Here is an 18,018-nt window from a genome sequence, read left to right as displayed (position 1 = left end):
GACTCCAAGGCAAGAATTTAGGTCTTGCCTCAGAATATATACAGAAATAGACTACTTGGTCACATCGTATAAGCTACTGCTACTACACAACGATGATGCATTGGTTACAGTACATACACAGTAATGTAATTAAGCCTTCCCATAGTCCTAAATGATGCTTTACTATCCCTCATTAGCTGCAAGCCCTCATCACTCATACACTCCCTGAAGCTTGTGTTAAACAGAAGGCAATGATAACATCCTACTTTTTGTAGGATGTTGAAAATAAAGTTAGTGCATTCAGGAACTGTGCAGGAGGAAAAACACACTCCCTGCAAGATGTTTTAAGAAGAGTTTCAATGCAGCTGCTACTTCTCTTATTATAGAGTATTTTATCAACGCTTTTGCAGGCTGTATCTGAAAGACAGGGCATCTTCTGAGTAAGAGACATGCAAGACATTTGGCATTTTATATTTCACAACTAAGTCTCACCCAAATAGGAGGCAACAAAGATGCAGAGTAGTTTTCATCTACTATCTTCTAAACCTCTCCTTTTACCACCACGCTGTGGTTTCTATACTTTACAGCCATAAGGTTTCCACGCTGCCTGCGGGCTACACTGAGCTAGGTAAGTATCTTATAATGAAGTTGCCAGTTACAGCAGCAAGAGCCCCATGGAAAAGAAGCTAATGCCAATTCTGAGGCAGGCAGGAGCGTAAAGCAGCCACTGGACAGCAGCCGGGCAAGCTCTCTGCCCTCAAATAGAGACACCGACAAAGAGGGGAAGAGGGATGAGAAAGCTGGGCCATAATAAAACATAAGCTCTCAGATATCATAGCTGCTAGGTTTTGATATGGGTTTAGACCTTTGGGCCATCCTTTGCACAGTGTGTACTCACGAAAGGACTAGACTGACAGTTACAAAAAAACCCATGGTAATGGAAATAACAGTAGATAACGATGTTTCCAAGGAGAGTCTATATTTGAGAGCTGGAAATTAAAGTCACAAAAATGCTCAAAAGGATGACCCACTATTCTTCTTTTCCTTGCTAAAGGACAATGAATAGAAATAATTTGCTGTCCAAAATGTGGCGTAAGAAAGCGCTGTGGAGAATGTATGATGATAAACAAAATAATCAGCAGGGTACAGCTATAGCTCTACAGGGGATTTTAATGCTCAGTCAGGTGAAAGATACCCAAGACAGCTGAAAAAGTACACTGAATATGGTGTTCTTTTCCTTAGTACATATTTCTTTTCCAATGATTTTACTTTCACATTTTGTTTAATGCATAAAGCAAGAGACATGTTTGAATAATCAAGATTTAGAGGAAAATTGTTAAGGCAGCAGCATGTTGGCTGCAAACCAACTAAAAAATATGTGTTACAATCCATGCTGAGAATATGAAGCAGTTGTAAAGCTACTATTTCATTTGTGATCTTCTAGGCGTGAAATTCTGCTCTACTTTTTACACAGCATGTAGGCTGCATAATTGAAGGAACAACTCTAACACTCCCTACACCCCAACTCCAACTGAGCGTTTAGGAACTGGGTTTGACTTTTCTTTCTTTCCAAACCTTTTGTGACAGACAAAATTTTCAGCTGACAGGAATAAAAAGAGTTCTTAAATATGCCTGTTGATATCCATTTTATTCACACACAGTAAGCCCAAATAAGTTGGGTTTAACATAGGAAGACCAATGCCCTAAATAGCTGAGGTTATGTTTCAGGACAGCTTCACAGGACGCTACTGACTATTATTTCAGCACAGACAACAGTAAATTAAATTCTTCTATAGTAAAGCTCAGTGTAATTTAAAAATGAGTTTGTGATTTAGGTGACAGTGTTGGGCCCAAAATTCAAAGTCCAGTTTCTAAGCAGCGTTCCTATATGACAGATTCTTCTCGTAATCTGAAGGGCATAGTAAATTGGATAATGGTGGATTAATTTTTTTGGGAAACACTCTTCAGAGCTTATTTTTCTAGAAAAGCCCTGCAATAACACATATGTAACGCCGTGCATGTTGTCCCTGGTCATAGCAATGAACAAAGGTCACCACACTGGCCCATTGCACCAAAATGGGTCCCACCCTCACAAAATGTAAACCTAAGGTCTCAACAAAAATTGTCTTAAGATCGTAACAAATTGGTGTCCAAAAATATTACAATTCCACAGGGAAAGGAGCTGGAGCTGCATGCAGAACAAGGAGCAGTCTGTCATATATTAAAGCTGTAATTGTAAATTAAAGCTACCGCAGTTAAGAGAGAATTTAACATTCAGACCACTCAGTTCATTAGCACATGATATTAAACTCCTCCAGAGGAGACATTCTGGACTCCAGACACGTGGGCTGCAGCTCATGGATGGCGTTATTTGCAACAAGAAAGCAACATGAGGATTTAAATTGTTCTCTCTCTCCACTTAATTCTGTATTTGCTACACTTATGCTGAACATCACATTATCTATCTTATGTTTGCTAGCTCTGGATGCCATAAATAATACACATTGAACTATTAAAATCGGCATCTGTGAAGTAAAGTGAGTTTAAAAATAAAAGACACACCTTCTATAGAAGAATCTGTGTTGATGTAAGCAACTGCCCGTTCCTGGAGGACTCTGGCATTTTCCTGGGGTTGTAAAAGTGTAATTATTACTCTCAATTAGTAACATTTACTTAGGAGCATGTTAAGTGCACTGTTTTTAATAGCATTACCTTTAGGAATCCAGTCAGGGTAAGCAGCACTATGTGCCTTATTAATTATATTAATGTTTGAGGATGGGTCAATGATCTGGGCATATGAAATCCAGTCTTTCTGGGACTTAATTTGTTGTGGAAAACATCCACAAAATCTAGGTGCTGCCTGCTGCATCACCAGGAGCAAGATGGAACAGAAAAATTACTGAGCAGCATTGTAACAGGGTAAATTAAGGTTATACATGTGTTTTAACTCTGCACTTCCAGTGCTTTTTGAATGTGCAACACGTGACTGTGAAGTCAGCCAGAATTCCTCCATGCTCGTAATCCCTAGTTAATCATGTGAGCTCCCAGCACTGAAGTCAATTTTCACACTGATAAAGCAAGTATTGCTGTCATTTCTGCAGTCTTCCATTTCAAAAAGGGATAAGTCAAAGCACCGACATTTCCTATTAAAATAAATTCAACTGATTGTTTTGAGTCAACCAAGCATTGCTTTCATGCTAAATATATACACACACTTGTTTAATTTCTTGCAAAGTTGTAATTATGTTTGAAATTGATATTCTAATCAGTAAGTGGTATTTTACTAAGACTTGGCTTTGTGATAGATATTCTAATTAGGTTAGTAATTGTTACTTGATTCACTCAATTTATAACCCAACTAATCATTTGTAAATCACGTGAACTAAAAATTGAGTTAGTAATTGATAACTTCATAAAAACGTCACTATCTTTAAAACAAACAGTAGAGGAGATTCTGCAAAAGAATACGAAGAGAGCGGGCAAGCCTGTGTATGCATATATGCAAAAACGTATTTGCAGCAGAAATAAATTCCTTCATTTATGAGCAATGGAGATTGTCTATGTAACAAAGGGATGTTGCCACAGTTGCAGAGTCTTTTTGTTACACAGAAGACAAATATCATGGGTTAATTTGCCTCAAGATTTAGCGCATGATAGATTTGGCAGCTGCAGAAAACTTGAATGCAGGCTGCAAGGAATGTCTCTAGAGAAACTGAATCTAATTTAGGTGTAAAAGAGTAGGAATGCACATCACCAAGATAAAGCAAGAAAACAATAATAAAAAAAATTGGGGTTGAAATATGAATTGTGCTTATGGCTTTCTAATCTAGTACAGCTGCTGTTTCTTGACATAATGGATGATAGATTACTAGATATAAAATTATTAAGCAAAAAACATTACAGAACAGCAGTAGCACTATGTGAACAAATCAAACATAAAAAGAACTCCTAATTTATTTCTGACTTGCTCAAGAGAAATTAATCTTTTAAGTATAATTGTTTCATATTTCTCATCATTAAAATAATTGTGTGTTTTCTCTTCTCATTTAAATATGTGCACAGATACATAGACAACAAAGTCACAAATAACGTTTTATGTACAGTATACTTTTGTTACCAGTGGAGTTCAGGTGGGATGAAACATTAATGCTGACTCTTTAAAATCTCTCAGTAAATTATTTTAAAGATAATTTAAATCATGCTTTCTTCATCTAATGTTCCATAAAGCAACAGTAAGAAGCAGAGAGTCTATTGCAGCTGAAAGCCACTTTATGGGACAAAGAATTAGTGCAAACCCAAAGGAACAGAGATCTCAGCTTTGTTAACAGAAGAATGGTGGAATCTCTTTACTGTTTGGGAGCACACTTCTGATTTTGTTCCCTCCTCTGACACTGTCATTTTGCTATGTAATTTTGTGGTTTACTGTAATGACAATAAACTAAACCAAAAAGATTAAAATATTTTATTTTATACATTTTGAAATCTCTGTCCACAGGTCTAAATATAACCTTTTAAATAAAATTTTAACAGAAGAACAAGACAACATATTACTGTTAAACCATTCAGTACTAATGAATTCACATATTTCAGCAGACATGTGTTTCATCAGCCAATTTTCTGCCCATTCTATTTCTAATTTTACAGACAAAGCAATGAAAATTCTTGTAAGACATATATTTCTTACTGGGACTGAACAAATCCACTTACAGGGTTAAGAACTGAACATGTCATACAAGGAAAGGAAGAGAAAACCATTCAGAACCTCACTTCTGAATCTTTTGACATTCTTCTATCAGGCAGGAACAATAGTCAAGTATCCCACTACAGAATTAATCAATTGTCTTGCCCCTGAGACACTACAATACTGTAAGTTTCACAAGAATTTTGAACTATTCACTCATAGGTTACCTACACTTTCATTTGCCCAGGAGGATTAATTTCCACACAGAGGGCTTGCTGTGCTTATGGATCACAGGTACATGATCTGGGCTTCAGTTTACAGAAACTAAGGAATTTCTCAAATAGAAAGTTAGAAAATAAATCAGTTTAGGTTATATAAAATGCTATCATTCTGTTAAATAGAGAGATAGATTTCCACATAGAGAGCACTAGGAGACATTTTTTATTTACCTCAGCCCATTCTGTGGAACCCAATAATCCAAATTCTTCTGCATCCCAGCTAGCAAAAATAATAGTTCGCTTAGGTCTCCAACCTGCAATCACATAGTTAAACTTGAAAATTCAACTTAAAGTTGGAAAGTCTAGTGAAAGATCACCACAGTTAATTGAAAACACTTCAAAAATATAGCACTTAATTGATATAGCAGTAAAAAAAAATCCTCTTTAAACTCCTTAGGGGAACATATTATTGCAGAGGCATTTCTTGTTAATGCAATATTTTCATTCCACACAACTAAGAGGGTACTATTACACTGATGAGAGACTTGAGGGAATAAATTCAGCCAACTAAGATGCAATGCTACATATGCATCACTTCAATGAACTTGCATCTTTCATAATGAGAAACACAACTTTCTGTAAAGGCGAAAAGTTAAACCAACACAACTGCTTATGGGAACATTCAACACAGTTCCTCAAAGCTGCTGTTTTCCATATCCATCATTTTATATCTGTAGTAAGTAACTTACCTTTTATCTTCATTTTACCAAAGCTCCGTACAACCTCTTGCAGAACAGCTGCACCCGTAGTTGGATCAATACCACCAAATACCCAAGAGTCTCTATGACCTCCTAAAATAATATATCTGTCTGGAAATAAACACACAATATCAACCTTAAATTAAAAATGCATTTAGGTTAGCTGTATTTCCTTTGATTGCGTCCCTACTTGTGTCAAACGAAATATGAAGTTCAATACCAGTGGTAAAATTTTTTTTTTTAAGTTAATCATTCACTTACTCTACTGAAGTATATAAATGAAGTCAAGAAGTATTTTATACATAGTTTTCCACATCAAATTCTTGCATGTATATCACCTGCTACTGTGTATCGACAATGGTATGCTGAGGTCTCAAAACATCACTAGTTTTCTGTACTTTGCATTGTGTTAATTTTTGCAAAGGCAAAATGTATGAATGATGTAAGGGGCAACCTACTGTAAAACATCAGATTCTCTGACATCTATCATTCTAGCGTTCCCATTCATATATATTCTTGGGAATGCAAATGAAAAACAGTGTTATGGGAGGGACAGAACAACTATCATATAAGGGTTTCTCAGATTCCGTATTGTCTGGCTATCTAAAAACCTTGTTTCTTGTAACATGAGAACAATTTCAGCAAACATAAAATAAAGAAGGAATCAAAATCATCAAGCTCACCTGGTTCCACAGCTCCTCTGAGAATGCCAATGACGTTGTAAATCCGTGTTATATTATTCTTTGTATGAACATGCATTCTGACTTTCCTGAAATGAAAAGCGGTACAGAGTAATCATTTCTGACTGAGAAGGCAATAAAAAGTCAACATTAATAACTTGTAAGCCAAAAAGTTTGTACTTCTGTTCTACTTTGTGTGTTCAGCACTAATCTAACCTGTCATGTTGTGTCACTGTCCCATTTTTTATTTCAGGTTAACCTGCTGACAGAAAGATGCCTTAGAAAAAATCCTATGAAGTGGGCCAACTTATAAACTTTCAAACATTTGCAGAATTTATTAAATTGTTATTTCTGGGAGTCAATTGGATGATCGTGTATTAGAGAATAAACTTGAAAGCATATACAGTAATTAAAGAAAATTTACATTTTGACCAAAATGATCATTGTGGATATACATATTTTTATAAGGAATACGCTTTGGATTTCTAGCACAATTCCACGTAATAAGATAGAACTTGGAGAGATCATTAGAAATATTCATCCAGGAATAAACTGAAATCTCTGTTTAGGACACCAGATCTAAGTGATCAAGATTTGGCACTCCTTCATCCCTCCTCCCCTAGCAAAGCCTGCTTGTGAAATTTTATAAAAAGGAAGGAAATTCAAGTGTTAGAAGAGCTAAAAATAAGGGAGTATTCAGCCCATCTTAACCTGTAGAAGAAACAAAGAATCAAACAATGCTTTTTGTGTGTCTGGCAAACCCCCAAGAGTTTCACATTTGAATCTATCTTTTCAGCAGTAAATCTGTATAGCTGTCAAAATCAAAACCTACTGCAGATCAGCTACTGGATCTTTGCCCAGAAAATAACTGGCACCAGTGCCTTGAGCATGCATACACTTGCACACTTCCCATGTGCAAGTGACTTTCTACCTAGACTCAAAATGTTCATTTTGATATGGAGATACTCTGAGAAAGAAGTACATGTAGGATTAGCCCATATTTCCAAAAACTGTTACCTTCTCAAGTAGGAAGATGTTAAAAAGTGTATCAAAAAATATTTCCCAAGTAAGTGTTTTGTGGATGAATCGTATTGGTTTTTTTCTTACTGTTGTTCTCTAAGACATTGCAAACAGCACCTTAATTATGTCAAATATGCTTTCTTATTAATTTATCCCTACATTATTCATTTTCAGCTGCTGTTCAAGTAGAGCAGAAAAGAATAATGATCAATGAAGTCTTCATAAAATTCTGTATGCAGACATACTCTTGTTTTGTGGGAGGTGAAGCAGTGACAATGATAACACCATTTTTACACACTTTTCATTGTGGTCCACTACCAGTCCTCACAGAATAATCTCTCATGTAAACTGAAAGTATTTTTATGGGAAAAAGTGATCTTTAGCTTTACCTATTGCAGCTTATCAGTTATAAACAAGGAAGAATCCTATGACAGTGCCTGACAGCTAGTCAAGTCCCTGGTCACCAAATGCAATTGTTATGAGGCTTGGTCTGCTAGAGATTGACTCTGTTAGTGCTGAAGACCTGGACAGTTGTATTTCTCTGTTAGAGGTGGAAAAAAGTAAACCGCAAATTTACTTTTGCTAATCCCAACTGGTCAAAGGCCAATTCCTCCCAAACAGACTAGTAAGACATATGTCCTTTGGGCTCTTCCATCCTGTTACTGTTCAGGGCTTTCAACCATTGGTCCTTCCAGCTTTGGGGAGCAGTTGATGGACTGCCAAATAACTGCCACACTTCACAGCTCTAAGTTCGCAGAAAACCTGGGAGGCTTCCAGTGGACAAGGGAAATACACATAGAAGAGAACTACTGAACTGTCAGTCCTTCCCTGTTGGACTGGTACAAGCTGGTTGTCCTATTGTCCCCTTGGTCATCAGAAACAGAAAAGAAAGACCAAACTTGAAGTGAAGAGGAAGTTTTGGGTTAATTGAACAGTATTTAAAAATGTCTACATACTGCTACATAGCCATTTTGAAAAGCACCATGAAACGATGTCTGAACCTGAAAGTAAGGGTAAAGTTGGAATGACAGGGCTGGACCTATACCTTCTGAATCTGTCTGTCCATTGACACTGGGGACACTGAGCAAAACCATAGTTTTTCTAATTTATTTTCGAATTCTAATAATTATCACCAAGTGTTGCTCACTCAGAAGGAAATAAATTTCTCCAGAATATCTCTAGACGTATTGTTTCACAGTCTTTTTCTTGTTGAGATTTTTTTTCCAATATTTTATAAATAGGCAAGTGTTAAAACAGACCTTGTAGAAGAATTGCCTGCAAATCCTGGCCCTATGTTATAAGACACATTGAGACTTCCTTTCCAGCTGCTGTCTGGAGCTGCAGGTCCTCCCATTGCACTGTTAAGTGAAAACCAAGACAAATGTAGTTGACCAGTAGGCTAAAACCTTAAATTCCCTTAATGATTACTGCACCTAAACCAGGGTGGGTTTACAAAATTCTTAAAAACATTATGCCAGAAACAGATTGTTTTGAATTTTCCACATCTTCTGAAGCATACACTACTACAAAAGAGCAATAATGGAGCTGTTGCACCGAGTCCAGAGGAGGGCTACCAAGATGGTCAGAGGGTTGGAACATCTTTCCTATGAGGACAGGCTGAGAGAGTTGGGCTTGCTCAGCCTGGAGAAGAGAAGGCTCCGGGCAGACCTTATAGGGGCCTTCCAGTACCTGAAGGGGACCTGCAAGAAGGCTGGGGAGGGACTTTTTACAAGGGCCTGCAGTGATAGGGGTAATGGTTGGAAGCTGAGAGAGGACAGGTTTCGACTAGATACAGGGAAGCAGTTCTTCACCCTGAGGGTGGTGAGACACTGGAAGAGGTTGCCTAAGGAAGTTGTGGCTGCCCCGTCCCTGGCAGTGTTCAAGACCGGGCTGGATGGGGCTTTGAGCAACCTGGTCTAGTGGGTGGTGCCCCTGCCCATGGCAGGGGGGTTGGAACTAGATGATCTTTGAGGTCCCTTCCAACCCAAATCATTCTATGATTCTGTGATTCTATGTCTAAATACAAGTAACACCGTAGATTTTATCATCTTAGTATAAAAAAAAAATTGCTGCACATTTGTGAATACTGACTTCTGGTGAGGAGGTCTGATGTATACTCACCGTAATAATACTTCTGCATCATGGTATCCAATAGGATGAACTGGGATTTTGGGAATCCCTACACCTTCATTAACTTCATACCTGTAAGTATACTCTGAGAAATCAGAACAAAATGTCAAGTTTATAGTGTTTGTAGCAACTCTCACTAAACTGTTCAAACACTTATGTACAGTGCAGCCACACTGTAGGCACAAGCATGCATCGATTTTTTAATTCTTACATCATTTCTTAGATATTGCTGCTAAGAAACCAAAATGTAATGACTGAACCACAAACCCAATAGTGCATCTACACAACTGTGTAAGAGAAATCCCCACATTTGATGCAAGGTTAGATTTGCTGTCCATCCGTATTATTACCCCTCCTCAAAGCTGACTGTGGGATAAGCAAGCTGGTTTGTGAGGTGCAGATGGCCCCTGTGCAGCCTGCTGGCAAGCTGCAGAAGGCATCCACAGATGCATTTATCCATGTTGAAGACAGTCAATGTCTCTCTGAATCTGGTGGGCTAGGTACACACAAACTACCCTGTTTTTCCACTAGGTTGTTGTCTTGCACCCTCCAACAATGATCATCCAAGCCAGTGAGATTTCCAGAAGCACCCCTGTATTCCCATCCCTTCAGCAGACAGGACTGGTAGGCATCTTAGTGCAGACTGAGTTCAGGAAGCCTACAAAGACAAGACATGGTGCCAAGTTTTGAAAGGCTCCAGACTACTCTTATTTTTACTACGGAGATTTTATTCCTTGTAAGGAGGATTTTAAACTGGTTTTCTGATGGAATTTACGATCAGCAAGGAAACATACCTCCAAGCAAAAGCTATTGCTCCTCTTTGAAGGTAGATTATAATCTAGTTTAAACCAGTCCTCTTGAGAAACACAGATATTTTAAAATGGCTATAAATTCTCAGTCATCTTCTGCTGCTTCACAGTCTGTAAACCTACACATCCTGCTTTTCTACAAGTTAGGAGGCTGGGATCATACAAAGAGGTTTTACTGAAAACTTACTTTCCCTGCCTAACTCAGAAGCAACCGGCTGAAATGGCGTACAGGTAGAACTCAGTCTGCAAAAGGAAAATTAACTACTGCTAAAAATAATTTTAAGCAGCTTTTTTCTTTGCAACTGTACTGAAAATAGATTAATTTCTAGTGCCACAATAGCTTTATGTACCAGCTCATAAAGAACCTGATGGCCTGGGGCACAGATCTTTCACTCACCTTTTGCAGGATAACCTGGTGTTAGAGGGTCCCCAGCTCCATTCAGGTTTAACACATTCCCACGCTGGGCTCCTCCACCTGGAAGGTTCCAGCCATCTGGATAAGCATCTACTCCTGGGGCACAGTAGTCAGCAGGGTCTGAATAAAGTATGATCCCTTGAGCTCCTGCTAATATGGCATTTTTAACCTGTGAAATTACTTGCTTTTAAGAAACGCCTTTTTTTTTTTTTTTTTCCAACGCAGTAATAAATCTGAATGTTGCAATTTACTTCCATGGGGACATAGCTTTAGAAGTTGTATATGTGGAAGAGAGAAAATGGACACAGACTCAGCAGAAGCCTAACCACAATGAAACACAGTATGTTCATTATTTGTGTCACATCCTTAGTCATAGCTCAAGGCTATGAAATAAAGCACAGGAACGTAAAACTAAGTACAAAAACTGACCATTATCCCCTCTGTCCGACTATTACCAATTTTGTCAGAGTTGTTGCCTGAAATCAGAAGAGTTAGTTGCTGAATCCCTGTACATCAGATTCCTTAAATACTTAAATCTTCAAAATACTGCAGTTCTATGGATGAAAAGTATTAAAAGCCTTGGCTCCACAAGCTATTCGGTTCCCTATACTAATCTCTTCTTAGAACCGCCTAGGGAGTTTGCAGCCGTCTCAGTCTCAGGAGATTAATACATTCATCTGTTTTTATTGTTTTGGAAGTTATTCTTAGAATGCAGTCACAATGGATTCATTGCATGCTTCTTCTGCTCATATGTTCCAACTTACAGCCCTCATTAACTCCTGCCAGCTCTACCATGAGCAGTGTCTGACCCACGGAGGAAAAAGTAAAACACAACCCTTACTTTGTTTCCTCTGAAGATCTTCCCGTATCTGGCAATGACAATCTTTCCTGTACAGTTAATTCCCATTTCACGCTCGAGCTTGAAAAAATCTTCGGTACGGCCATAATTCACATACACCAGATCTGCCTGCACAGGAAACAAGATGGCAACCGGTCATTCAACAAACAAAATATCTGTTTTCAGAAATACACAGTTTTATTCACTGTGTATGATATAGTTTGGGTTTCTTTGTATTTCCATAAATGAGATCCAGTGCTCGTAAAAACCATAGAAAAACATATCCATAATATTCCATGGGAAGCCTTGGTGCAAACTGTGGACCTTTCTATACTCTCCTGCACTTTACAGCAGCCCTATAAACTGAGATAGAAACTAAACCAACGTACTTTGCTAAACTGACAAACTTCCGTGGGCTTGAAAAAACAGTGGTATTCCTTGCATACAGAAACACTCACTATTATATAATTCCATTCATTTATGCAATCTTGTCCCTGATTTGTTCCTCAATGAAGAATTAGCAGATTAAGCGAGGGACTTTTATAGCCTTTGAAGACATCCACCCAGTGTAAAGTGTGTTACAAATGAATTTATGTATTGCTACTTCTGCTTATGACTTAAGCCAGTCCTTTCCATATGATTGAGTAATGTGAAGTAATCTGAGATGTATCCACCGTTTTCCATAAAGATAGAAGCTCTTCACGTATTATGTGATTTAGAGCAATTTGAGAAAGGTGTTTTTTTATAATAGGATACTTCTAACCTTTGCACAATATGTGGTCTAGCTGTCCTTAAGTCTTCTCTTATACTAATGATTAATTAAAGCTACTACACAAATATTTTGAGAAGCTGGAGCACTCTATCCCAGCAAGCGTTTTGCAAAATATGACTTCAGCTAATAATATTCTTACATAATTCTTTTTCTTACCTCTGGCAATCCTTGTGCTGAAAAAGCATTATATGGTGGTAGTATATCAGTAACATTTTCATATCCCCGTGGAGCTGGTTCAAACAGTGATGTATTGAAAATCTATGAATAAATAACAGAAGTCTTTGGTCAAACACTCTACCTCCAGGCCCAAGTTTGTACACTAACCTTGGTTGTTGCAAATGACATGTTAGTTTCCACAAGCAGTCAGCAACAAATACAAGTCTAACTAGCACACATAAGTTCAAACAAAAAAAAACATCTAGGGATACATAGTTGAATTTGTGTAACAGAATGCAGATATGAATACAGAGAGATAGATCACATGTCAGAAAATGCTCATCAGTCACTGATGAACCTAAGCAAAGAAGTGGCTGAAAATTGCCAAGAGGTGGTGACAATAAAAAGACACCAGGTTCGTCCATGCTATCACAGGGTTTTTTTGTGATTACTCCTGCCTGTACTATTACTCTTCTCTTTACCTCTTTGCTAGTTACACTCCAGTTAAATGTGTTGCCTTTTATCATTATCTGTTGTAACACTCATATTGCCTTAATGTTCATGTCCGCTTTTTATCACTTTGTGAGATTATAGATGAGAGACTGTGATAGGATTTCTGGAAGAATTTCTCCATTTTCCACCTCTAAGCTCATCTCATCCCTGAGCACATATTCCTTAGTTTCTACCAGGGCTTTTCACCCCTACCTACATGCTATGATGCTCCTCTAGCAGTCCCATCTCCTCTCCTCACTCAGGCTCTTTGTCAGATCTTACATCTACTTCTTTATTCCCCTGTGTGTGCACAAAATGGAGAAGGTAACTATAGACCAACGGTTCACTATTACTTAGGAGACACCGTAGGAAGCCAGTGGGGTCAGACTTCAGCCACTCTGCTGTTCTGCTGAACAGTCTGGAAAACCATTTCTAAATATGAGTTTCCTTTGCGCTGGATTTCTTATCATATTATAAAGCACATGCTGGGATGAGTGGGTGGGAGAACAGAGGAAAATACTGTTTCTTTAAAGAAGTCTTACATAAATATAGTTTAATCATTAAAAAGATCACCTCATTCCCTTGATCATCAATTACTGAGATGTAGTTTGGCTGCGTTTCATTTGGATACGAAAGAAGCACATCATAATGAACGAGTTCTGCTGAATCCAATCCAAATTCCTTCCACTGGCCTTGAATTTGTTTGGCAAGAAGAAGATTCTGTTCAGTTCCTGCGAGGTGAGGCAACTTGGTAAATGAGCTAGAATAAAACAGAAAATTGCTATTAAGCAGCAAATGCAGAGAGGCACAACAGTGAAACAAGATCAGTGTGTATAAAGCTTATCTTCAAGCCACATGCATGGAAAGTAAGGTCTTGAAGTCTGAGCTGTATAACATGTTTGTTTATCAGAGTCTGCATCAGGATAAGCACAAACTGTAGTCAGAGCAGAGGATCTTTCCTGAGGCCTTAAGATAAGTCAGCTGAACCTTTCTCTTTGTGTAACAGTAATAGCCACTTCTACATACAAGCAACGAAAGTCAGTGTCAAAGATATTCAGCAAAGGAGTATGAACAGTATGCAAGCAGCAGAAACAGATACAGAAAAGCTACACATTCAGAAAGGAGCCCTCCAAATAATTTGGGTATCTGATGATGGGTTTGTACATTGTTGGCATAACATGTACTAATAAGTTTAACTTGAAAATCATTATGTCAAATTATCTGCAAAGATTTGTTCTTTTTTTCTTAATCAAAATAAAATTAAAAAAAAAGCCTTCTTAACAACATTTACACCCAGATCAGATATAACACATAATGGTGATAAATATTCAGAAACAACACCCAGCCCCTCTGGGCGACCCTGCACAAATCTGCCTGCAATTTGGCCCACTGAACAAATGAGTTACGGTGATGCTGATCAGTCAGATGGGTTCTAAGGACCAGCTTCGAATTCCCAACAGGCTACTTGTTAATGGCTGCCCCACGGATGTCAGATACCATTAATTGCCATTAATTAGCGGTACCAAATACCATGATTAGTACCACTTCAACCTGTTAGTTCACACTGATTTCAACCCATGGAACAGCTTTTTCTTCCTTACGCACTTCCACAGCTTCCAAACAAGAACGTTGGGGGAGACGATGTCCAAAGCCTTGCTAAATTGAAGGGTGTTACAGCCACTGTCATGTTTCCCCCCAGCCACATAGCCAGCCATTGCCTTACAGAAGGGGGTCTTGCTGTTCATATAAACAAATAGTAAATAAATGCTGACTGTTTCTAACTATCTTTGCGTCCTTCATGTGTTTGGAAAGAGATTCCAGAAGGATGTTTGGTCACCCTCCCAGGGACTGAAGTGAAGCTGACTAGCCCACAGGCCCCCCAGGTTGTCCTTCTTGCCCTACTTAAAGATGAGCACAACAGCAGCCTTTTTCAGCCACCAGGGACCTCTTTCAGTCACCAGAGCTTCTCATGGACAGCAGCCTTGCAGTCACAACATCCATGACTTTCATGTGAATCCCACCTGAGTCCCTGGATTCGAATGCATCTAGAATCTAGAGATTCTACAAGCTTCTGCTCTCTGCTGTTGTCTTTTGCTCTAAACTCTGTGAGTATGCACTGAGGTTTGGAAGCAATCTTTGCCAAAGCTTGTTGCCCGTTTTCTTGCACTTTAATTCTCTAGCGTTTTAAATACGTTTTAATTCCTTAAGTACACTAGTTTAAATACTAAATATGCTGTAAGGAAAAATATACTGAATGCCACGTGATGCCTTTTTCAATTTTTCACTTCCAAACAGTTTCATCCTTTCCAGAGCTATGATTCAACGCTGAGGTCAAAGTGTCTGCTTTTTCTAAGACTCATAGCTTTTTTCTCCCCTTAATCAAAGCAGATTTAGTAGTCTGAAAAACTAAGAATATGGATCTAAGTTCTCAAGTTCACATTTCTTTATGCTTTTAACAAACTTTTTGGATAGTGTATTAGTATAATTTTTCTGCAGTTCCTGCTTTTTATTTGAATTTAGGAAAAAAAATCCAAACAGTATGAAGCATTTAGCCCATCATCAAAGCAAGCAGGCAAACTAGGTACCACTAATACCCTCTGTCATCAACACCTATGTTGCCTAGACTCCCACTCAAATATAATCTTTGGGAACTGTCCAATCTACTGAGAGCAACAAATACAAAATAAGATAAGGCCTATAGACGTAAAAAGCTAATTGATATTAGAAATAAAATCCTTTGGTTTTAGAATAAATGTACAAAACCCAAATTTGTCAGTAATCCTTTGATGTTTAGGATGCAGCTGCTGACTTACATGCAGAATACAAACATATTACTAACCAGAGGTTATATTTGTTTACTCTTTGTGTGAATATAGAAGATATAAATACGCGCAATGGTTTTTTTTTTTCATTTCCAGTGGGATACACAGCAAAACAAGAGGGTATTTCTATGTCCTTAGCATTTTAGATGATTTGAAAGCACTGCATGGATGCACTAGGATGCAAAAAAGTATATTTAATAACAATTACATCATGCAAGACTTAAGCAACTCTACACACACACTGTGCATGGACAGGGCCCTTTGTCTTCTGAAACAGAAGACAGAGTATAACAGGATCTCAAGCACCCAATTAACAGCACATTATCCAGTATAGATATATATATCTATATATATATATAGATATAAAGAACTCAGTGCCATACAAACTTCGTAGCTTTTTTAATGTTACATTTTTAATATATTCACTTTCTTCTTAGACTATCTGCTCAAACTGAGTTTAAGGAGTCTCTGGACAATTAGCAATCAAATGTAATTAACAGCAATCAGTGTATCCCAAATACAGCAAAATCCTCTCAGTCTGAGACAAAGCAAAGTCATCCAACGTTAGATCTTCAGACACTTGTGATGAAAAAACAGACACTTCTACTGCATTAAATCAAGACTGTGGAAAATCATAATAAAAAAGCATGATAAGCCCTGGCAGTAATGCAGTTTGAGGGAAGTACACTTAACAGTACAACCACTCCAAAAAGGTAACTTCAAAAATGGGGAGGGGGAAACAGAAGGGTTGTGAGACTCTCCCTTCTCCTTCCCCCAGACATTCGGTACAAACCAAACACTCCCAAAGCATTTTAACAGCTCTGCTTTCAGAGGCTGTTCCTTGGAGCTGATGTTATCACTTTCCGGATTTTGTGACTGATAAAATTATTCAAAAACCAAGATGCGCAGGTCTTACCGAAGGAATTGCTTGATGTTTTCTGCTTTCATTTCAGCCACAAGTTTCTGTCGCACATTTTCATAGACATCTGAAGAGCTGAGGTTTTTTTCGGTCGGTTTTGTAAACCACCCTGAAACACATTTGAAAAGCTTCCTGCTTAGCAAGAACCCCAGTCCTCACATATTTGAGCCCATGTGCAACCTCAGGTACTGAACAGTCTCATTAAAACCATGAGGATGAACAGGGCTTAGAGCACCCTCTGTCAGTGTTTGCTGGCTCAAACACAGAAGCGAAGCAGAAAAGTAAAACGTACTTCATTGACTGAATTGCCAAAAAAGTGATGTAATTAAAAGAGCACACCCTAAACCTCTGGTAAATATAGTCCCCTTTTTAAGACAGATTCAGCTCTCATCAATTTTAAACTATATTTTAAATTCTCAATTAACTATTTGCAGTGTGAGGACAGAATTCCTGATACTAATGATGAAATTCCCTTATTTACACATCTATTCAAAAATAGGTGTATAAGCAAATTTATAGTAAAGGTCTAGGACTCAACAGTCGCCCTGACAGCATTATAATAGTTACAAATTTGGGGAAGGGTGGGGTTAGTCTGTTTAATAATTAAAGGAACAAAGCTAACTGTGACCCAAGTCAGTTTTAAAAAGTTAAAGATTTTTCAGTAGCCAAAAATCTGAAAGGAGAGACTATATCAACTATATGAATTTGTCTTTTAAAAAACCCAAATCCTTTTATTCTTACAGCTAGACAATCCCAAACTGGGAAAATTGTCATAATAAAGCCAAGTATATATGCTGTCACGTGCACAATATACATGATCTGTTAGACTTAAATGCAATTGTAGTAACACTGAACATGACAGTGACACTGGATCAGACCAAAGGTCCATTTTACCCAGTACCCTGTTTTGGAGCATGGCCAAAAGATGGTGTTCAAGGAAATGCAGAAGAATAGCACAAGCACCAGAAATTTGCAGCTCAGGGATCTCCTAAAGCAAATGAATGGTTTTTTTATATTTAATAGTCCTCATGGATTTTTCTTTCATGCTTTAGCCTTAGGTGTGTGCTACAACACAAGTTTAAAAAGGACAGATGCAGACGTGCAATTTTAGACTTAAAAATCAAATGCTGTGACTGTAGAAAAGAATCCAATATTCTTGTAAAGTTCATTGTACATGATGAAAAATTCAGCAACTCCACTCTTGGCTGTCAGTCAAAACTCATCCTCCTCTACATTCTGCCCTTCATTTCTAAAATAGCAACTGAACTGGAGCATTTAAATAGATCTTCAGTAAAAATCAGTAAATACAAATTTTAAAAAATCCTGGAG

The 18,018-nt window shown here is 37.9% G+C and overlaps 1 protein-coding gene across 1 annotated transcript in view; it reads right to left on the bottom strand.

Annotated features, from left to right (window-relative positions):
- The window catches only part of LOC104345173 (N-acetylated-alpha-linked acidic dipeptidase 2), a 31,811-nt gene that overhangs the window by 13,323 nt on the left and 470 nt on the right, over positions 1-18,018 (bottom strand). The window contains exons 2-12 of the mRNA XM_009949525.2: positions 16,687-16,798; positions 13,522-13,708; positions 12,457-12,558; positions 11,532-11,657; positions 10,673-10,859; positions 9,458-9,551; positions 8,596-8,694; positions 6,320-6,405; positions 5,628-5,747; positions 5,110-5,192; positions 2,542-2,605 (exon numbers count right to left, since the gene is read on the bottom strand). Of these exons, the coding sequence (XP_009947827.2) occupies positions 2,542-2,605; positions 5,110-5,192; positions 5,628-5,747; positions 6,320-6,405; positions 8,596-8,694; positions 9,458-9,551; positions 10,673-10,859; positions 11,532-11,657; positions 12,457-12,558; positions 13,522-13,708; positions 16,687-16,798 (1,260 nt within the window). The remainder of the gene's footprint in view (positions 1-2,541; positions 2,606-5,109; positions 5,193-5,627; positions 5,748-6,319; positions 6,406-8,595; positions 8,695-9,457; positions 9,552-10,672; positions 10,860-11,531; positions 11,658-12,456; positions 12,559-13,521; positions 13,709-16,686; positions 16,799-18,018) is intronic.

Source organism: Leptosomus discolor, chromosome 1 (genome assembly GCF_034619465.1).
Source record: "Leptosomus discolor isolate bLepDis1 chromosome 1, bLepDis1.hap2, whole genome shotgun sequence".
NCBI lineage: Eukaryota > Metazoa > Chordata > Aves > Leptosomiformes > Leptosomidae > Leptosomus > Leptosomus discolor.
This window is presented reverse-complemented; position numbering and strand designations above follow the sequence as displayed.